This window comes from Chrysemys picta, chromosome 18 (genome assembly GCF_011386835.1).
Source record: "Chrysemys picta bellii isolate R12L10 chromosome 18, ASM1138683v2, whole genome shotgun sequence".
Taxonomy (NCBI): domain Eukaryota; kingdom Metazoa; phylum Chordata; order Testudines; family Emydidae; genus Chrysemys; species Chrysemys picta.
Window position 1 is genome coordinate 8,323,197 of NC_088808.1, and position 21,114 is coordinate 8,344,310.

At 52.3% G+C, this 21,114-nt stretch overlaps 1 protein-coding gene across 2 annotated transcripts in view; it reads right to left on the reverse strand.

The window, feature by feature from the left end:
* The window catches only part of NIBAN2 (niban apoptosis regulator 2), a 119,962-nt gene that overhangs the window by 29,114 nt on the left and 69,734 nt on the right, over positions 1-21,114 (reverse strand). For both annotated transcript variants that reach the window (XM_065571908.1, XM_005309112.5), the window contains exons 3-5: positions 7,370-7,498; positions 6,444-6,549; positions 3,941-4,108 (exon numbers count right to left, since the gene is read on the reverse strand). In XM_065571908.1, the coding sequence (XP_065427980.1) occupies positions 3,941-4,007 (67 nt within the window). In that variant the 5' untranslated portion in view covers positions 4,008-4,108; positions 6,444-6,549; positions 7,370-7,498. The remainder of the gene's footprint in view (positions 1-3,940; positions 4,109-6,443; positions 6,550-7,369; positions 7,499-21,114) is intronic.

A 21,114-nucleotide genomic window follows, 5' to 3' on the forward strand; every position in this document is an offset into this window, starting at 1 on the left:
TCTGGCTGCAGCTCTGCACCTGGTCCCGATCCCAGACCCGCCCCCAGCTGCGGCCTCCTTATCCCTGTCCACGGCCCCGCTCCCGCCCCGGCTTCAGGGGGCCATAACCCTGAAAAGTTCAGGCACCACTGATCTATCGCAAAGCAGGGTTATGTTCTCCCTCCCGGGCTGGCCTCCTCACATTAACTGGCGGAAACCCGGTGCTCTCTGCTCACTGGCTGCAGCCCCTGCTGGTATCGATGTGACACCCACGCTGCAGGGCTGAGATGACGTTAATCCCAGTTTATGCATAAATTGCAGGGCTGTAAAACGCTTCAAGGCTCACGAAAGGCGCATGGGCTGCTTCTAAAGCAGCTAATTCAATTACACAGTCGCACTGATTCTCCGCTTGCCTTTCCAGTCCTCCCAGCAACCACCAGCCCACCCAGCTCCCCCTCCCCTGAGACCAAGCGCCACGACACCCTGTCAGAGATGGAGACAGCTGGGGGAAAGAGGGGTAAATGACAGGAAAGTGGCTCTTTAAGCCTGAGCTTTGATCAGTTTAATTACCCCTTTGGGGTAGAAAATAATAATTAAATCTCGATGAGCGGCTTGCCTTTAACAAGCACTTTCCTAGCTGGTTCACAGATTGTTGGCTATTGAAATGCTTTGTTTAAACTCCCCCACAGCGAGTTCTGGCTCCCCTTTGTCAGTTCCTGGGTGATGGGCCCTCAGCTAGGGTTACCATATTTTGTGCCTCCAAATGGAGGACACTCCACGGCCCACGGCCCCGCCTCCAGCCCCGCCCCCTCCCCAAAGTCTCCGCCCCCTCCCCTGCTTCCCGCGAATATTTGATTCGCGGGAAGCCTGAAGCAGGTAAGGGGGGTGTGGGGGGAGGAGGCGCGGCCCAGGCTGGCCCCCCGGCGTTTCCAGCCTGGGTCAGCTCGGGCCCTGGGGTGCCGGCCCCGGCCGACCACCCCCGGCCCGCCCAGCACTGCCGGCCCCCGGCGGCCCGGCGCACCCCCCGGCTCCCGGCCCCGCGGGCCCGGCTCCCCGCCGGCCCAGCTCCCCGCGGGCCCGGCCGACCCGGCTCCCCGCGGGCCCGGCTGACCTCCCGATTTTCCCGGACATGCCCGTCTTTTGGGGATTTCCCCCCGGACGGGGATTTGAGCCCCCAAAAGCCGGACATGTCCGGGAAATCCGGACGTATGGTAACCCTACCCTCAGCACAGGTTTAAGAGCCACAGGCAGGGGGGTTCCAGGAAAGAGCACAGAGCCAGCTGAGCCTCCAAGCCATTTCTCTCCTGGACTGTAGGCCAAGGAGTCAGTCAACCTGTCCCCGCCCCCCCGGTGGAAGTCAGTCTCTCTCCTCCTGCACTTTAACCCTTCTGGGATCTGAACTCCATAGATCACAGGCCTCACTCCAAAGTTGGTGCTGAAGAGCAGAGGTACCTATGGGCCCCCTAAACTCTCCTTGAAGAGGTCCTAGGCCTGGTCAGGTCAGGTTCTGGGGAGAAGGAAGGAAGGAATCTCTCTCTCTGCCCCAAGTCACCCACCAGATTCCTCACCCTGATGCTTAGGTGTGTATATATATATACACACACACACACACACACACCTATCTCACAGAACTGGAAGGGACCCCGAAAAGTCATCAAGTCCAGCCTCCTGCCTTCACTAGCAGGACCAAGTACTGATTTTTGCCCCAGATCCCTAAGTAGCCCTCTCAAGGATTGAACTCACAACCCTGAGTTCAGCAGGCTAATGCTCAAACCACTGGAGCTATCCCTCCCCCCCGTAACAGGGCCATTCAGTATCTGGACCTCACAGGGTTGGTTTTTTTGTTTGTTTTGTTTTTTTAAACATCCTCACAGTCTGGAGTCCAGACAATCACAGGCCAACTAGTCCTGCTTTCTGCTCCGACTCTCACCCCGCCCACAGCTCCTGAGGTCACCTTCCAAGGGAAAGATGGTTGGTCTGGACAATGAAGTGCAGAACTCCACGTGGTTCAGCTCCTATCTGAGCACAGAATGCTCCGGGACCTAGTCCTGGCATCACCTAGGGCAGCGGCAGCTGGCTTAAAAGAAAAGCTGGTCTAGTTTGCAGATGCCTTAAGATGTGCTCAGTACCCCACAAGGTCCTAGTGATTGTGGGGCTCTGGCAACAACGGGGTAGACGCCCCATTTCTGCCCTGGCCTTTCATCCCTACCCTCTGGATCTCACTGGTTGCCACCCAGATTTGGACCTTTCACTGTGTCCAACTTCAGATCAAAAGTGCTGAGTGAAAAGGTGGGCGTCTCCCGGTCACCCCTGCAAACTCAGTCTGGGACCCAAGAGCCATGCTGGGTCCTTTCTGGCATGAAAAGCACGTGAGATTCGGCCATCTGAAGCCATTCAGGCTCGGCAGGAATCCAGCTTGCTCTCCCAAAGCAGTGTTCACTCTGCAGAGCGGACAGGAATGAAAGGAGTAACATCCCAGCCACCTTATTGTAGCCAATCGAGTCAGCAGAGGTGGCTCGTAATACCCAGTGGCAGATCAGAGGGGTAAGAAGGGGCCCCTATCGGTGGCACTGTTTAGACCAGGCTCTCACGTAAAGTGTATTTCCATTAAGGAGGCTGCCAGAGATCCTGAGCCACCCCCTCCAACTCCGTCTCAAGTGAGAAAACGGCCATTTTATCCCAAGCAGCAGCGCGCGCAAGCTGCTATCACACGGCAACCAGGAGAATCCAGGAACATGCCGGCCAGCCTTGGATGCCTAAGGGTACGTCTATACCCAGCCGCTAGTTCGACGGCTGGCAATCGAACTTCTGGGTTCGACTTATCGCGTCTTGTCTGGACGCGATAAGTCGAACCCGGAAGTGCTCGCCGTCGACTGCGGTACTCCAGCTCGGCGAGAGGAGTACCGCGGAGTCGACGGGGGAGCCTGCCTGCCACGTGTGGACCGCGGTAAGTTCGAACTAAGGTACTTCGAACTTCAGCTACGTTATTCACGTAGCTGAAGTTGCGTACCTTAGTTCGATTTGGGGGGTTAGTGTAGACCAAGCCTAAGTGACAGCTTTGGAAGGAGCTCATTCCCTTTAGGAACAGTTTTGGTTATGAAGGTGTTTTCTCAAGGTCATTGGGGACATTCGCATGAAGATACCAGGTTTAACTTGTGCCAGATCTGCCGCCTTACCCGATCTCTCCCCCACGCCCCTTTTCATCTTCTGTTCGCACCGCAGACCCAATGCAGCTACGGGGGAGAGTGATCGCTTCCGTCTGGACTCACGGATCAACCCCCTCCTGTCCAACAACCAAAAATATTCCACCACCCTCCCTCAAGCAAAGTTTTACCCCAGAAGAGAGGAACCCGAGACTCCATAGAGCCCACTAGGGTCTTGGTTACTGCTCTCGATTTTACATGGAGGATGCTCAGATCGTGCATCTTTGGGCAGCCATATGGAATGACCCAGTAAGTTCAAATTCTTACACCACTGGGGCTGCAAGCCTGCACCAACAGACTGAACACAGACATGGCCGGCAGGGTCTTTATTAGCATGAGGAAGGAAGCCCCCGGGTTGACTCAGCTCTCAGGATTACTTATTTAGATTGCAATATCACCCAGGAGGGCCCGTCGTGGCCCAGAACCTCATTGCGCTGCGCGCTGAATGCACACACAAGGATACACACGCACCACGGCCTTTTAGCAAACACACAAAGTGTTTTACTTTTAAAGCAGAGCCCATTTGACATGGAAGCAGCAGACACACAAAGAAGCCTGGAACCCCCCCAATGGCATTTCCTAAGAGGCTCGCGTCTCAGAGCCAGCCGGCACTTGGGGAGGGAACAATTCTGATCTTGCATGTATTGCTAGTAACACCACAACATTCACAGCTTCCCGGGGGCAGGGGATGGGGAAGGAGGAGACCAAGACGCACAAGGTCCAATCTCTCGGTAGGAGGCCGCAAGCCCCGCACTTACCATTGTTGCAGTGACGCACGCAGTCCTGGAACACCGCTCGCCACTTGTCCTGCTCCTTCCCGGTCATCACGCAGAAGTAGTAGTGACGAGAGTACGGGTGCCAAAGGAGGAGAGGAAACTGGGTGGGGCACTTGAGGATCGGGGCATTGCCGGATTTGGGGGCTGTCCCTGAAGAAAGAAAAAAGAGATTCCAGCACACGCCTGTGACTCGAGGTAACACTGCTTGGAACGGGCCGGGCAGGAGGCCCACATTCTGGATCCAAATGCAAGGCGTGGGGGAAAGGTGTCAAATCGAGTGCCACGGAGATGGATTCCTCAACAGCCTGACCACAGAGTGGCTTCCTGCACTGCCCTGCTAAGGGGGCTCAACCCAGACGCGTCATATGGGACGTGAGGGGAGGCCAGTCTCCAGAGGCCATTCAGTCCACTGCGGAGACTGCCGGTAAGGGGCCAGTTAGCTCTAAGTGGGTGCTGCTACTGGACCAGACTCTCTCAGTCTCACAAAGCCCTGCCCATACCATACTGCATTTTAATCCAAGGGGGAATATTTCCTCTCATCTCGTTACGTCCAGCCTCCACTTTCACCGTTTGGTTGCATCCCCATTCTGGGTCTGTGTGTGGCATCAGCCGGCAGGAGAAGCCCCAGCCCAGGGGGCTGGCACCAGCCGTCAATGGGGATGTTCGTGTTCCCGGGGCTGGCGCGGGAGTCACACCTAGTCAAGGGCATGGCAACGAGGCCTCCATCTAGATCTGCCTGCAGCACAGCTCCACCGGAGCTTTGATGAACCAGGGTCAATGGCATTTCTAAATCAGTTAGCCCCAAACTAAAATTGAGTGAGGGGGGGATTTGATAGCAGCCTTCAATTACCTGTGGTGGCAGATGATAGAACAAGGAGCAATGGTCTCAAGTTGCAGTGGGGGAGGTCTAGGCTGGATATTAGGAAACACTATTTCACTAGGAGGGTGGTGAAGCACTGGAATGGGTTATCTAGGGAGGTGGTGGAATCTCCAACCTGAGAGGTTGTTAAGACCTGGCTTGACAAAGCCCTGGCTGGGATGATTTAGTTGGTGTTGGTCCTGCTTTGAGCAAGGGGTTGGACTAGATGACCTCCTGAGGTCTCTTCCAACCCTAATCTTCTATGATTCTAAGATATGTACTTTCCCCAGTTTCCATGTGTTCCAGAACTAGCTCTGGAGACCTCCCAAACCATCCCCCACCTCCCTTTTGCCTGAAGTCGAGGTGGTGATCCAGACTACCCTTCCTGTTCTCAAGGGGCATCACAGCAACGTGGTCGCCCACTGGAAAAGCAGTAGGGAGTGACAGGCCAAAACCGAGGGGGCAGCACCACTGCAAAGCATGAGTGGAGTGGCCAAAAGGAACAGCCGCAGGGAGCTTGAAAGAGCAGCTGAAGGGCCCTTGGCATGTGCCACTGGATGACAGATCACATGAAGACTTGTTTTAGCTGCTGCGGAGGGATGGGTGATGGGCATGCTGCATTCCCACCTGGAATCACCAGATTTTGTTAAGGACGAGAGTCCCGGAGGAGAAGGAAGCAGTAGGGGAAGCACCCACATCTGGCAGAAAGAAAACCAACCAACTAGAAGCAGATTTCCTGCTGTGGCGTCAGCAGGGTAGGTCAAACCCGTGGGGGTAAGCGCTTGCTGCAAGGGGGTGGCTAGCAGGATGGCCCATCTGAGCCGACCGAAGCCAGCTTGTTTCGTGATCGTAGGGGACGAGCTTGCAGTGATCAGATATTCAGCATTGCTCAGCTCCCAACCTGCACCTAAGCGCTTTTGAAAACCTGGCACTGAGCCCCTGAAAACGAGCCCTCTTTCCACCTCCCCCCAGTTGTCTCCTCCACCCTAGCCCTCTCACCGCTCTCCAAACAAGAGGGTGGGAGGAGGAGACTTGGCAAGAGGTTTCTCATTTGCTAAGTGACATGGTTTCAGAGAAATCAAGTGGCCAGCTCTGGAGAGCAGAGGCTCCCTTCCTGGAAGGGAGCAGAGACAGCACAACAGGGGCCCTGGGGAAACAATCCCAACTGCATTCTCAAGGAGTGGAGCCAGGGAAGGCGAGAAGGCGTTTGTGTGGGAGGGAGCCTATGCCACGCAAAGGAATGTTCATGTCTTCATGGCACAGCAAGAGCCACTGGATGTTTTCACTCCTCCCTACCTATATTTTGTCTCCACCCTACTTCCTTTGGAGCCACCTCTCAGGCTCCTCTATTCCTCCCTGTGAAGAACACTGAAGCCAGGAGCTCAAAAGGGACAAAAGGGGACCAAGATTACATGTATCCACGTCCGCCTCCAGCTCCTGTCCTATAGATATTGGAAAGCATTCTGGGATAGCAGGAGAAGGGAAACACACACACGTAAGCCAGCCTGGAATAATAGAGGGGCCGACGTACATCACCTGTTCTGGTCCTCCGTTATCCCACCCTCCCCCTTGCACCTGAAGATGCAGAGCACCTGGGAGATGAGGTCATCAACAGGGTGGACTTACCTGGTAAACTGCTATTGACAAGGTCAAGATACTGGTCCAGCGAGGTGAGGATTTTGTAGCCGGCGCTGTTGAGGACTATTCGAGGCTGAATCCCTCGGTCATAGGCCTAGAGAGGAAGGAGAGTCAGTCTGTGGGAGCGGTTCCCAAAGCTGCTCGATCCAGGATCCATAACAAGCTCATGTCTCTGAAACCCTGTAAGGCAAGACCTGTGCCTTGCTCCTCGCCCTCGTTTTTGGCAGGGGTTAATACTCTAGGGCTTGCCCATACAGATCTTCTAGCGTCTGAGTCTTGTGACGTGGCTGCGTGTGCGTGGGGAACCTACGGTGGATGTGGGATACTCACTGGTGTGAAAGGTAACCAGGTCAGTAGATGCCTGCAGCCTTGCCGGAGGATTGTCTTTTGATACGTCTCCCACAGAAGTGCAATAAGAGAGACTGCTCCCTGCAGGGGATGTCCCATGCTGGAGATCGGTGGGCTCCAGGGCATTCTACTGCATCAGGGGAACACGACATCTCAAGCTCAACCGTCCCCATTGGCGAGGGAGTGTCCCAGCGCTCAGGACGGCTCTTCAACGGGTGCAGCAGCCAAAGGAAGCCAAGAAGTTGTTCAAAGCTTCCCTTTAGTTCCCCAGCTCTGTGACTCCAGCCTGGTTACTTAAGTCCATTTCTCAACTGGAGACACCGGACGTGCTCATGGAGGCCGTACTTTGAAGCACTAAGTGCACTGAGCGCACTGGCTAAGTGTCATTCATGTGCAAGAGCTGTTTGAACAGCGATTGCTGACGGCTCCTCGACAGGAGGAGAGCTCCTCTAAGGGGTACATTCCCTGGCAGGCGCTACCTGTCCTGAACAGGCCTCCTGGACAAAAACACCCACCACAAAGCAGAGAGGGAAGGGGAGGGGGTGGAGAAGCAGCAAGGGCCTCACCAGTTTGTTCTCGTACAGCACCAGGCCGTAGTTGTGCGGCACAACGCTGAAGCGGTTTCGCCACTTCTTGTTTTCCTCCACGTATTGGAAGAGGTTCCCCGAGATGATGACGCGGTCCTCCAGAGGGACCTGCACAGAGGGGGAGACACAGCACAGTGAGCGGAGGAGGAAGGAGAATTGATGGTACGTTAGAGAAACCAAATTCGGGGGAGCCAAACCACATATGCCAGCTGGGGATCTGGCCTCTGGCCCCTAGGCCAAAAAAATGCTTCGCTCTTATACTGCATGGCATTTTCTACTTCTAGCTCAAGAGCTAGGTAAGCGGGACCTTCATTTTTTAGAGACAGGGTGGAGGCAGAGAGGCAAAGCGACTTGCCCAAGGTTACACAGCAGGTCAATGGCAGAGCTAGGATTAGAACCCAGGCCTCTTGATTCTCAGTCTGGAGAAATACCCCAAAGCCTAGAGCTGGAAGAGTCCAGTGGGTGCGAATGAACCCCTCATACATCACACTTCCCTTCAGAATTCTCATACTCGTTACATTCCCGCTCCCACTCCAGAAAAGTGCATCATTCAACTTATTGATCTGTATCACGGTAGCGCCTAGACCCCAATACAGATCACATATTATGGTGCAAGGCACTGCACATAGCGAGAAACTCTCCCTATGTGATCCACGACCCCCTTAATGCCAACTGGCAAGGACATTACAAGAATATGCTGATTTGGGTCCAAACATTCTGGTTCACCGAAGAATGTCATGTAAGGTTTTCAAGGAAAGCCAGGGTCACACTGGTCATTGATTTCATTGTAAAATGTATCTAGAGATACTATATAAGGACTTATGTGTATATACTGAAAAGATGTTCTTAGATTCTTATCACAGCAGAAGTGGAGAAACCGGTTTTCTGTCTGACACGAGAGGTTCATTCACTTGTCTCTCTGTCAGATGTAAATTACACATTGTAAACTAGGACAGTGGATGCCCATTTATATATGAAGTTATTGAAGTCAACAAGGAAGCAGCACAGAGGCAAAACAAGGACTATATCCCCAAAGCTCACAGTCCTGTCTCTGAGCACAGACTATGAGCTTTGGGGAGATAAGTAGATAGCAAAGATGACACCCCTCATCCTACACCTAGGAAGTAAATGGGCAGTGCATTTTCATTCACGAAAACAGGATCTCAGCCAGTTTGGCTGAAGATGCTGCAGCAAGCGTAGGGTGAGATAAGCTTCTTTAGACAAGAGAGTAACTTGTGAGTTAAGTTTAGTCTCTAGAAAGCACGTTATTGATTTTGTTTTATAAGTAACCCTTTGTTTCCAACTCATTATCTCCTGACTCTTTAGTCTCTGATAATAAACCTGTGGCTTTCACTATCAATATATCTCAGTGCTGTGATATTAACCAAGGTGCTGGATCCTGAGTTGACTCACACAAGTTCGTGTGTACATTGTTCTTTTGGGGACTGCAGACCTGGCATTTGTGAGAGCGTTGGGTGGATAAGGGGCTGAACACCTCAGGGGAACGCTTCAAAGGGTCTCGGGGACCGGGGCACACCTATTGCTGCTAAGCTGCAAAGCAAAGTGGGCGCTGGCAGAGCCCAGATGAGTGTGCTTGCACGACTAATAGGCTAGTGGTATCAGGGAGCTGACACCCAGCAAAGCACAAGCAAGACGCCCTTTTGCTGGAGGCAGGGGGTAACAAGGGGACTCACAAGCCTGGGTACCCCGAAACAGTCACACCCTACCCAGAAGGATTTATAATCTAACTGCGTAAGACATAGCATCGGAGGCCAACAGATTAGGTTAGTGGCCTACGGTCACACAGCAGGTCAGTGGTGGGAATAGGATTCAGGTCATCCTTGTCCGTACAAAGACCCATCCATTGGACTAGGCGGCCTTCAACTTTCTAAGCTTTTTGCCCTGAAAGCTCCTGTGTGTTAGAATTTATGTGATCCCAAACACAGGCTTGCCTAACAGTCCGAGAGAATTCACGTCTCAAGGGAATTTTTATGACCCATGGAATATAAACAAGAGCAAAAAGCACTTCTTGCGGAGAGTCTCTCTCTCTCTGTCTTGTAGCCAAGTTCTCAGCAATGAAAGTCAGCAAAAAGGATCAGTATTTATGAGATATTAGACAGGCGTAAGTGACCTAAATCCATAGACTCTGCCTCCCCCCAGCAATATTTCAGATGGGAAGCTGAGGCACAAAGACTAAGGATATGTTTTCACTGCAGAGTTAACTCAGGCTCCTGCCACACACAAAACCCACTCAGCTGAGTTTAGTGGTGCTTTTAAGCAGGGGGTGTGGGTTAGAGCCCAGGTTCCACTTTCACTGTGGCTGGCAGCGACGCACCCACTTTGCAGTGAGGACTCAGGCTAAGCCATTTGAATGCTGATAATCCACCAATGCCCCCCTTTGTGTCTGGAAGGACAGACAAGTCCTCCCACAATTTACTGGGAAAGACTCATACAGCAGCCCAGATGACTACAGCACAAAGCACCATGGGATATACCTCCAGCAGTCCTAGCGAGCGACACATGGGGAAGCATGGCACAGCACCAGTGAGGCTGCAGTCACTGATATGACTTTGCAGGGGGGGTTGCTCACACCTAAACTAGGCTAACTCAGTTGCTGATCACCTGGGTTAACGGGATCACCGTTAGGGTATGTCTACACTGCACTGTAAGCCCAGGGTTAGAACTCAAGTTAGCAGATCATGGGTTTGTTAACCTAGGGCTTGAGCATCTATGCTCATTTGTAACCCCAGGTTAGGAAGTGTTGAACCCTGGGTCCCAACCTGGGGCTCCAGCATCTACACTGTATTATGCAGGCCCAAGTCCAATCACCCTTATCCCAGACTTCCTTGTGTCCTCCAAAAAATGTGGCAGCCCTAGCCCTTTGTTCGTGGTGCAACATGGGAAAACTTGACTGTCCAGAGGGCAAAAAGTTGGTCCATGGGATACTTTTGGCAGACTCCCAGATCATGAGTCCAGGGGGGTTTGAGCAATAGGGTTTGAATCCTGGGTCCCAGCTTGACTAAGGCTTGGACCCCCCACACAGTCCTGGGACCCGGAATTAAAGTAATGTGTTACACTTGAGCCTCAGTTCAAACCCTGGCCTTACACTGTAGTGTAGACATAACCTCAGTGACTTGTCCAAAGCCTGTGGCAGAGCAGGGAATTGAACCGGGATCTTCAGCGTCCCAAGCTAGCTCTCTAACCACTGGACCACCATTCAGAGGCAGAACAGGTTAAAAAGTAACACCAACTTGAATGCTACTGCTGCTCACAATCTTTTTCTCTTCCCAGCTTTTTAATATATTCACAAAGGGGTTTTTTTTTAAAACCACTTTCTTGTAGGTGTGTCACATGTCAGTGGGAACCAACAACAGGGTAAACTGAGTGGCAAAATATATAGGGCTAAAACAGATCAGCATTCACCAAGACAGACAGAAGTTTTCCTCCACTCTTTCAGTTCTAGTAATCTGGGTGCTGCCTGTATCAATACTAGGTATGAAATGTCAGATAAAAGGGTAATTGTTAACTTGACAGTGTCCCTTAAAGAGACTAGCCTGTGGTCACACAGCTAGACCAAGGCAGAGCCATAAAAAGAACCCAGGAGTCCGGTTTCCCCCTCCCCTGCTCTATCCATGAGATTGCGTCAGTGATCAACATTCCCTCTAGGGTCATTATCCAGGGTTTTATAGCAACAGTAAATAGACTGGCTAATTCAATAAAAAAAAAAATGCATCATGCAATTGCATGTTTCTTCCAAGTACCTTGGAAAAGTAGAAGTAGAAAATACAGTTAAGGAGGTGACTAATTCAAGGAGGTGGGTAGTGAGAGCCAGTAAAAAAGGTTAATGGTAAGCTAGTCATAAGGCAAACAAGTGGGGTTTTTGACAGTAACAAGGATTAAAAGCCCAAGGGGGGAGAGAAGCGCATGGAAACGCCAGGCCTGGTACATAGACTATGGAATAGGACATTCAGCGAGAACACTCCACTGCATACACCCTCCGAACAAGATCCCTCACACCCCCAGGCAGGTATTGGGAGGAGAAGCTTTTAGGTGGCGCCTCAGTAGTCAGGAGTGAGTAAGTTTCTCTAGCAGGGTGGCTTGTCGCAGTCTGTGCTCAGAGCACCGCCCCATAGCCAGAGCCGCAAAGCCCCTCTGAGGTCAGCCCTGCACTCACGGGGTGTGGCGTGAATGCGATGCATATGGGTGGTGGCTCTTTAAAACCCAAGTGTTTATTTACAGCAGATGCCCCTGCAGGCTGAGACCAGACCCAGCTGGATACAATGTTCAGACAAACCCTTTGGTGCGGAGGTTGATGTACCAGATCCCCTGTAGAAAGGAGCTGGGTTTCAGTGCTAGCCACCGAGAGCCACTTTCTGGCCTACATTCGAGAGACCCACATTCCACCAGATGTGGCCAGCCCTGCCCTTCCCTCCCCATAGAGTGATCCAATACCCACCGCCATTCAGAGATGCACCAGGAGATAGGGGTCTCGTCGGGACCAAGCAGAAGCCAAGGAGTGGGGAGGAGGGGGCCATGGCTTCTATTGCGACCCCATAATTCTGGACACCCGCTTTTAAAGTAGTCACAGCCCATTTAACATCACTGGTCCCCCTGGGATTATAGTAGAAGACCACTAACAGCAGCCCCTGCCACAGGACATGAGTCACCGTTATAGCCAGTCAGTGTCCATAGACTCCAGTGGCTACTGGTCACAGGGACACAGAACCGGATCCACTATGCCCAAGCACAAGACAGCCCCTCATTTCGGAGCAAAAAAGCAAATCCGCCACCTCCTGTGGTGACCGGCTATTGATTCCTGCAAGTCTTCGACCAAAAAAATGCCACCAAGTCATGAAAAGCCAGAGGTGTGCCCTGTGATAGAAGATGACCGAGGGCTTGTCTACACAGGACCAGAATAGCTAGTGTGGAGCGGATTACTCCGGAATAGCTACTCCCGTCTCCCTAAACGTGTCGTGAGCCACAGTAGCCACCCCACATCAGGGCAAGCTCACTCTCCTGGTAGCCTGGAGTGGGACCAGCAACAGGAGGTTGGAATGCCCAGATTTCCTGGCACCCCAAATTCTACTCTCTCCTCCTTTCTACAGGAGAATCAGCGCAGTTCCCACGGTGCAGACATCCTTCAGAGGACATCTTACAACCAGCATCCCTGCCTGCTGAGCATGCACATGAACGATCTCACCGCATCATCGGTAACAGTAGAGGTTTGCGCTGGGATCCTTGGCCAGCAGTCCCCTGGCCCGGGCCAAGCGCCAGTTTGCCGCCACTTTCCCCCTGCCCCAGCCACGCACGTCTATAGTTTGATCCCTCAGGATCCCAAAGCACTCAAAGGCCCTAGATAAGTGCAAGTTATTCTATGGAGTGTCTGTCCGGCCGGGCGTTTGTCCCTGGGCAGAGAGACAGCAGTGCAATTACGTGCTTCAATAGTTTACACTGGGGAGAGCAGGGGATCAGCTGGAACCCCAAGCTTATTTTAGAAAAACCAACAAACAATGGGCTGCTGCAAACAGCTGAAGGATAACTGATCCGCCTTCCTGCAGCTGTCAGTTCCCAGAATTACTCAAGAGGTGCTGCAGCCCATTAACCGAACCCTTTCAATATTTTTGTGGGGCTCATTTAACACCGTTAACAGGGGATTCAGGAGACTCCTGGGGCCTGACATCCCCCTACCCCCTCGCCCCCGGCCAGAATGAACACATTCTCTTGCCGGAGGTAGTTAATGGCACTGTCCTATGGGACAGAGTCACCCACACCTGGAACAGGGGAGGGAAAGAGGCGGAGGCGACACCAGCCATGTAAGCAGGCTGGCGGAGGGGGTGGTTGAATGATGGGGGCAGATCAGATTTAAGGATTTAGGGTGGGGGAGGTCCAAACACACCCATTCCCCGGTATCATCGAATCCAGGTCCCGCCACTGGCTTTATAGGGATACTCATTTCTCTGCTTTGTCAGGAAGAACCAAGAATTCAGCATTTTCATTATTTAAAAATACTGAGGCTCTCCAAGCGCTTTGCGAACACGGAGCCAGGCAGCACTTTCAGTGTTAGCCAGGTTTGAAGATGGGGACACTGAGGCAGAAAGAGCCTGCTTAAGAGACTTGCCCAAAGTCACCGAGTTAGACACAGAACACGCAGCTCCTGACTTCCACCCCTGGGCTCTAACCACCGCCGTGCTTCCTCTCACCGAGAGAACGTGTGGGCAGACCGGAGACCTGGCTGAATCTCAGCCTAAGCAGGAAGTGCCGGAAGGGCCCAGGATCTAGACACGCCCAGTGTGTGTCTGTGCTTCCAGTTTGCACCACTCTGCCGAGTGCTGGAAACAGGCACTGCAAGACAACACGCCATGGCCTCTGGTGAGCGCTTACAGCTCATCGGCCCCACCAGCCTTACTGGCCAAACTGCCGATTGGGCCCTCTGACCCTGAGTCAGGACGTCTCCGCACAGTCAAAGAAGGAACGCCGGCCAGTCAGGCAATTTCCAGAGGCAAATGGGACATGAACTTCCCTTGGACTATTTGGCAACTGCCTTCCTAGGTCTCTGTTTTCAGTGTATTGCAGGAGGACTAGACCCTGCAGGTGTATGCTGAGATCAAGATCTTCCTCTTCTCTCAACTCCTACGACCTAGAATCCTAAAATCCACCCACCGTTAATGAGTTTCTCCCCATCCCGCTATGAGCCAGAAGAGGAAGCCAGGTTGTGAAGTTAAAAAATAAAAATAAAAAATACATTGGCGTGTCAAGGGAGTTCTGGAGAGAGGTCAGAGATTCAGCAAGGGAATTTCCCCAGGGAACGGGGATAAGAGCAGCCAGGCGATATTGCCTTTAGAGACCGATCGCAAGCAAGGAGGCTGAAAAGGGACAGCAAGAGAAGCCGTATTTATTCATTTGTTAGTGTGCACAGTTGGCCTGGCACCCATAACACATGATCGCTCGCCTGCACACAGCATCTGGGCACACGTTGCTTCTGCTCAGTTTCCCATCATCCCTTAGAATACAAGCAGGGCCTGGCTGGCTTGCCCATATTGGTAAAGCGTCTCTAAGCTCTAGATACAAGGGAGTAACTCCTGAATGACTAGCGAGGCCTGAGCGGTGTACATCAGATCTGCAGCGTGGCGCAGGGTTTCGTGGCGTCTCACGTTGCCAACACCTGAGCTTGTCCAGCTCTCGGGTTGGCTACTTTCTCTCCACCCGCTTGCCCACAAGTTGCCATCACTAGTCCCAAGTCCTCAGACATATGGAGTCAGGCAGTCTAGGCAAACAGCCAACAGCAGCGACGACTAAGGCTGTGCACTGGGACCCCAACAAGTCCAGCTCTCTGTACGGCAGTTGATTTTCAGGGGCTTGTGTGACAAAGGGAGACAATTACGGCACATCCCCAATCAGGAACTGAAATACCACGAGACAAGAGCAGACGTCATCTTTAATACCGAGCAATGGGCCACCAACATTATAGGGCTCCGTGTGCGGCGTTCCATCTCTGACCGGAGTGAAATGCCTGTTGAATCAAGACTGATCATTGCAGGCTGGAACCTGTAGTATCCATAGGCTGCACCTCTGTATTAAAGATGAAGCCGGCTGCAATCTGTTCTGTTTCACGAACATTATGTGCAGCATTCTGGGTGGGCAGAGCACAGTAGCCATGGCTTTAGCCCGTCTCTAAAGGAAACCAGGTCAGAGTCTTGAGAAGTCCTGCTCTCAGGCTGCAGTCCCCCTACCCATCTACTTTTACATGGCACGTTCAGCACGTCTTGCATCATTGCTTTCCACTTAGGGGCAGATACCTTTTCCCACCTGCTCTGCAAATACAGGACGCAATATGCAGAGTCCAAACTCGCTCCCTTGCTGGGGACTGGCTTCATAAACTCTGTGGGTTCAGCTCAAACCTCCTGCCCCTGACTGCTCCTAGCGTTCCTCCATTAGGACCACTCAGCTCATACCCTAGATCCTCACTCCTTTATTATCCAGGTGAGGTAATAAACCACCTGCCCTGGTGAGTCAGCAGAAGCCACTTCACACCCCACCTTCCTGGAAAAGGGTTTCGGGCAAACACTGCCTGCCTGTTATGCTCCTTCCCCTCCCCCCTCGCCCCCACACACACACACTCCGAGAGCTACTGAGCAGAGATCTCAGACTTAATCTGAATTTAAAAGGCAAGTTACAAGCTCAGGACATGACAGCTCAGCTTCACTCCCCGCTCCACCCCCTTCCTTGCGATTTCCATTTAGCGAGGCCTTGGCGTCAACTAGAGACACATTAATCCACGGGGCCTCATTAAGCAGGGACACCGTCATTCTGGCAGGCTGCCCAGCCAGGGAGGCGGACAGCACTGAGAAACTCCAATTGCTCCTACGGGTGCCTGGCAGGAAGAACGGAGGGTTTGTTCGTGAATCAAATCCTCTTGCTTCCTTGCAGCGCTCCTTCAGAACAGGACCGGGCGACTAACTAGAAGCCAAGTCACAGCCACAAGCCAGCCTTTCCCGAAGGAGCAAGTGGTCCAAACACGTGGGGCCAGAGGCCCAGGGATCAGCACCTCCAATCAGGGCCAGATTGGAGCATGCACTCAGCACCCAGCGTGCCAATGAACCTGGCCCCGGCTGTGGGTCCTGAGCCCTGAAGATTCTGCTCCCAGCATAGGAAACGCTGATCGCAGACCCTGCTCCAAGTACCGGGGGTTGATCTCCCTGCACCTGGAGTCAATGAGCGTGATGGCTACTCGGCACCATTCAGGATCAGGCCAAAGATTTGGCTCTGCAAACCAGCAATCACCTCTGGAACCTGGGGGGGGGGCTGGAGGTTTCGCAGCGACCAGGAGAAGCTAAACTGATCTCCCCGCAGCAGATCAGCAGTGGAATGTCCTATTTATATAATCATCTGGTTTTAAAGTTACACCATGTCCCTGACCTCTGCGACTCGCTTCCATTTCTCAGACATTCCACAGCCACTAGCTGGGATTTATGACACAGGCAACCTTTAAGCGGCACTCACTGGGAGGGCTGGATGGATCCGCGTTTGGTGATCCACCCAGCACTAGTGAATGCCGGGGCCTCGTTCCTCACAGGGGTCTCATTCATCCCCTGTTTATTTTGCTTAACACACCCACTGAGCAGACTGTAACATGCACCTGCACCACCCTCTATTGTGACATCCTTGCTGCTACGGGACAGAGCTGGATACATACCACGCAGGTTACGTGTTTGTCTCGTCTGCTCTACACCAGACATTAAAGATGCCACAACATTTTCCAGAAGAGTAGGCGTGTGCCTGAGTCACCTGGACTAGATGTTCCCTTTCCCCATGAGATTGTATACAGTGTGCCATTACATGGTTGCCCTCCACCCCAGAGGTGGCTGCATTACAGCACTGGACATTCAGCACTCTGTGCTTATTTGGGGTTCGAGTCTGATCTCTCTCACTGGTGTAACGCCATAGACTTGTGGGGAGACTTTACACCAATGCAAACCTGATCAAAATCTGACTCAGTGCTCGTGAAGAACTTTGGGATCCTAAAAAATATTATATATATATATATCCTCCTCCACCCTGACCCGAACCCAACCCCAGCTCTCTTTACCCCATATCAGAATCAGTGAACGGCTGGTGAATTCCACTAATACCGCAGTTGCGTAGTGTCTCTCTCTCTCTCTCTCTCTCTCTCTCTCTATTAAGGGTAGAACATACACTTGTCTTGTCCATCCTAGACTTTACCACCATCACGACTCCAGCGGTGAGCAGCATCGATGAACAGGGCTCCAAAAGCAGCAGGCGTTTAGCGATCATGATGCCATCTATCATTAAGCCTTTGTTATGGTGGCACCTAGCAGCCCCTAATCGAAGTCAGGCCCCCATTGTGCTAGGTGCTGTACAAACTCAGTGACAGTCCAAGCCCCAAAGAGCTTACAAAACCGGCCATTGGTGCGCTGGGGCCGGCCCTGGTAACAGCAATGGTTGGAAATCTTAGGGAAAAGCAGCTATTGTAGACCCAGTCAGGGAGGTTATCTTGTAACAAGAAAGTGGGGTGCCTTTGGTTCCCTGAGCCAAGCATCCATGGCAGGGGTCCCTGTCTTCTTCTGGACACCCCATTCACTCACACCTCCTGTGGCTGCACTTTACCAGTTAATCAGCATTGTGAGCTCTCCCCAGAGACCCCAGCATTCCTACCATGCGGGCAAGCATGCGCGAGAGGGTGTAGGCGTCCAGAGAAGTTACTTAACTCACTTGGGACCCACCTCTAGCTCTGAATCCAGGTCCTGTGGAGGAGACTGCTGGAACGGGACTCAAGAACAGAAGGCCTGTTCATTGGGACAGCAGCTGCGTGCATGATCCTCTGGGCACGCCTCTGAGTTACCGTTACCAAGCAAGGCGGCACCGCCACATCCCTGTTCTCACCTGCACCACTGCATGTGCTGACGGGTATGAGCCATGCTGACTCCAAAGGCCAGGCTCGCCCCACCAGCCTCCACTTCCCTTACGAGAACTCACCAATATTGACAGCGAGTTTCTGATCGTTCCAATCAAGCGCTATACAGAGCTATTGCAAATACCCCACTTCCAGAGCCAGGCGATGAGAACAGAGGGAGAGAGAAATGAGGAGGCGCAGGCCAGGGAGAAGAGAGGTTTCCAGCAGCGACGTGAAGTTACAATAGATGCATCGGGTCGCTCCTCTGACTCTCCGAGGCGACTGTTCTGGACCGGAAGGCGGTCTGGCTGCAGAGAAGGAGGCTCTTGCGCGAACAGCGCTGTTACAACAAGACGACAAAGGTGGCTGGCACTAACTGAACAGCTAGAGAAGAAGAAAAAAGCCGCCCTCAGGATCCCCTGCAATGCCATGGAGAGCAAGTGTCGGCACGTGGGCTGGGCTGGCAGCCGAGGTGACCGAACGAGTGTCCCAGAGCCAGAGCACTGGGCTGGCAGGGCTACAAAGGCTATCAAGCCACGTGCTTCATTTTGTTCTGGAACGTCCCCATTTTGCAGCCGCAGAGTGGCAGTGGTGGGCTCAGGAAGAGACATAGAGCGCCTCCCCAGAAGGAAGCGCTGGATAAACAAAATACACACACACACACACACACACACACTGAAGTGTTTACAGCAGGGGCTGCGACTCGTGCCAGTCTTAATGCTCTCTAAACAGGCTCTCACGTGGATCACTGCTGTGGAAGGGGAACTCAGGCCCAGCAGAGCTGTTTCCCATTGCGTGTTCACTTGAATTAATGACCATTACAAAAGAAACTTTCAAGACAGTAACCAGATAGTCCAAAGCTGCTGCAGCCTGTCAGGACAGGCCCACGCTTTGCAGGCCCGGAGCACAAGCCAGCCCAGCCCCTGGTTAACGCATGTTCCACCCTTTCATGAAGAGTTGTGAAGAGCTTGGAGGTCGTTGGAGGGAAGGTACCATGTAAAACAGGCCTCAAACGCCCCCACGAGGCTGTTCTCCCCTACTTTACCAGAGGGGGAAAGTGGCACAGAGTGGGAGAGAGATTTGCCCAAGGTCACACAGCAAGTCTGTGGCAGAGAAAAAGCAAAGCTCCCAGATCCTCCGACCCACAATCCGGTGCCTTGACCCCATGAGCATCTTCTCCCTGGCAGTCCTGCTTTAGGTGGAGTGGCACGTGTACCAGAGACGAATTGGCCCCAGAGTCCAGACCATCCCACCCTAATCTCATTTCAGTCTAGAACTCGGAAGCTGCTGGCCAGGTTCTCTTGGGGTCCCTGCAAAGCCCACGGCTCTCCCATGTGTTTATACAGCACCATCCTGAGCAGCGGCATCTATGCACTTGCAGAGGGATGGGGCTGAATTATGTGAGCACTGGGCAGAAGTTTCTAACAGAAACTGCTTAACCCACCTGGGGCCAGAGCTAGAGCTGAGCCATCTGTTCTGGAGCCAGAAGGTTGTTGCAACACAGAGCCATTCTTGTTAGAGTGATCTTATCCGGAGTAGAAATTCCCCTCTCCTCCCCATTCCCATTCATCCCTCCCCTTGCCCTCCCTCTGCCCCATGTTTGTTACAGTCAGTCTTGAAAGTATTAGAATCTAAATGGGTGACAGGTAAATGAAATTTACTCAGGGGACATTAAAAGATAGACAAGCGGTGCCCATGCTCGCTGATAATTAAATCTACCAAGCGAGCACGAACTAAATGCTATAATCAAATAGCATTATCCAGTGCAATTCACCTACTGAAACTCCACTTCCAAACATTATATCGCAGGGTTTGGTTTGTTTCCAGCTAGGAAAAGAGTCAGACCAACTAATATGGATACTCATTTCTAAGTATCAGTTGAAATCAAAACTAATCCTTCCCAGCCTAATTATAGGCCCAGAAGGAGTGATTTCCCTTCCCTCTTCTAACCAAAGGCTTCCAACCTCGCACAGCCTGGTATTTCCTGTCTCTGGCTCTTTGTTTAGGGTTGAAGTTCACATTCTCTTCCCCCTGCAGTGGGAACAGGTCTGAGCTGCAGACAGGATGAGTGGCTCCACTGAACTGGTGAAGAATTGAAACCCAAATGCTCCTCCCCACCCTGGAAAAATATCAGCCAGAGTGGAAACAATGCAAACCTAGCTTGAATCTTAAAGATCTCCAAGATTCAGTCTCGGGCAGCAGCCCAAACAGGAGGGTGCGACCCTACCCACTATATCCATCAGCAACAAACATCACAAGGGTGTCTATACTCCGGAAGCTTCTGAAACCTTCCTGTTGCTAACATAGCACGAGAGATGGAACTCATGATGCTTGTGATTAAACCATCTGGTCAGTTTCCCCAATCTCAGCAGGGTCAGGGCTACTTCTACTTGGACTGCAAGCTCTTTGGAGCAGGGATGTTTTTTGTTGTGTTTGTACAGCACCTAGCACAATGGGCCCACAACTGGCGACTCTCAGTGCTACCGCAATACAAATCAATCCATGCATCAGTAGTTGCATGTTGATGAGATGTGCCTCTGAGCAAGGCCCAGACTCCAGTCAGTCAGACTATTACTAATTGCAATAATGCATTCGTTTTAGACTGTACCTAGGTCCTCCTAGCCTATCGCACATCCCAGGTTAGCTATTCTAATTAACTTTGTGCTCTAGTACATGACCAGGTTAACTCTTTAGCTGCTGGCTCATTCCAGCGTGACCTATAGAATAATAAGCTAGTAAGTACTGGCAGGGGCAAGGTGTTCAAAGCTTCCTGCTTCGATCCCCAGCGCTTTGCCTAGCTACATTTGCACCTGGAAACTGGAAAAGCAGGCATGTGGTTTTACACGAGGGGGATGGGAGGCCGGAGGGACCGGATGGCAGGCTATGCTCTGAATATAGGAATTTGCATAGTCAGTCAGACCCAGTGTCCGTCTGGTCCAGTACCTGTCTGTCACTGGCCAGTAGCACATGCCTCAGAAGGTTTACTGCCTGCTTCGGGATCAAATGGGAGAATCTGTCTCCCAGCATTAGATCTCCTAATCCCCCTAGTTAGGGAGACTGGCTTATGCCCTGAAACAGGATATTTAATATCCCTTCTCAAATTTGTCAGCAGCCGTTGTAACGGCACATTCTCGTTATCATGTAAGGATCCAATCTCTGAAGCTCTCGTCCCTAGCCCCGTGTTGCAGGGAGCACGCTTCTGGACGCAAAACCGCCATCATCTATGCAGATGGAAATTCTCTCAGATCCACCTATCCGCCCAGAGCTCACTCCCTCGAATGTCTGTGGCACCTCGGGCAAGGTGCCCGTGCTG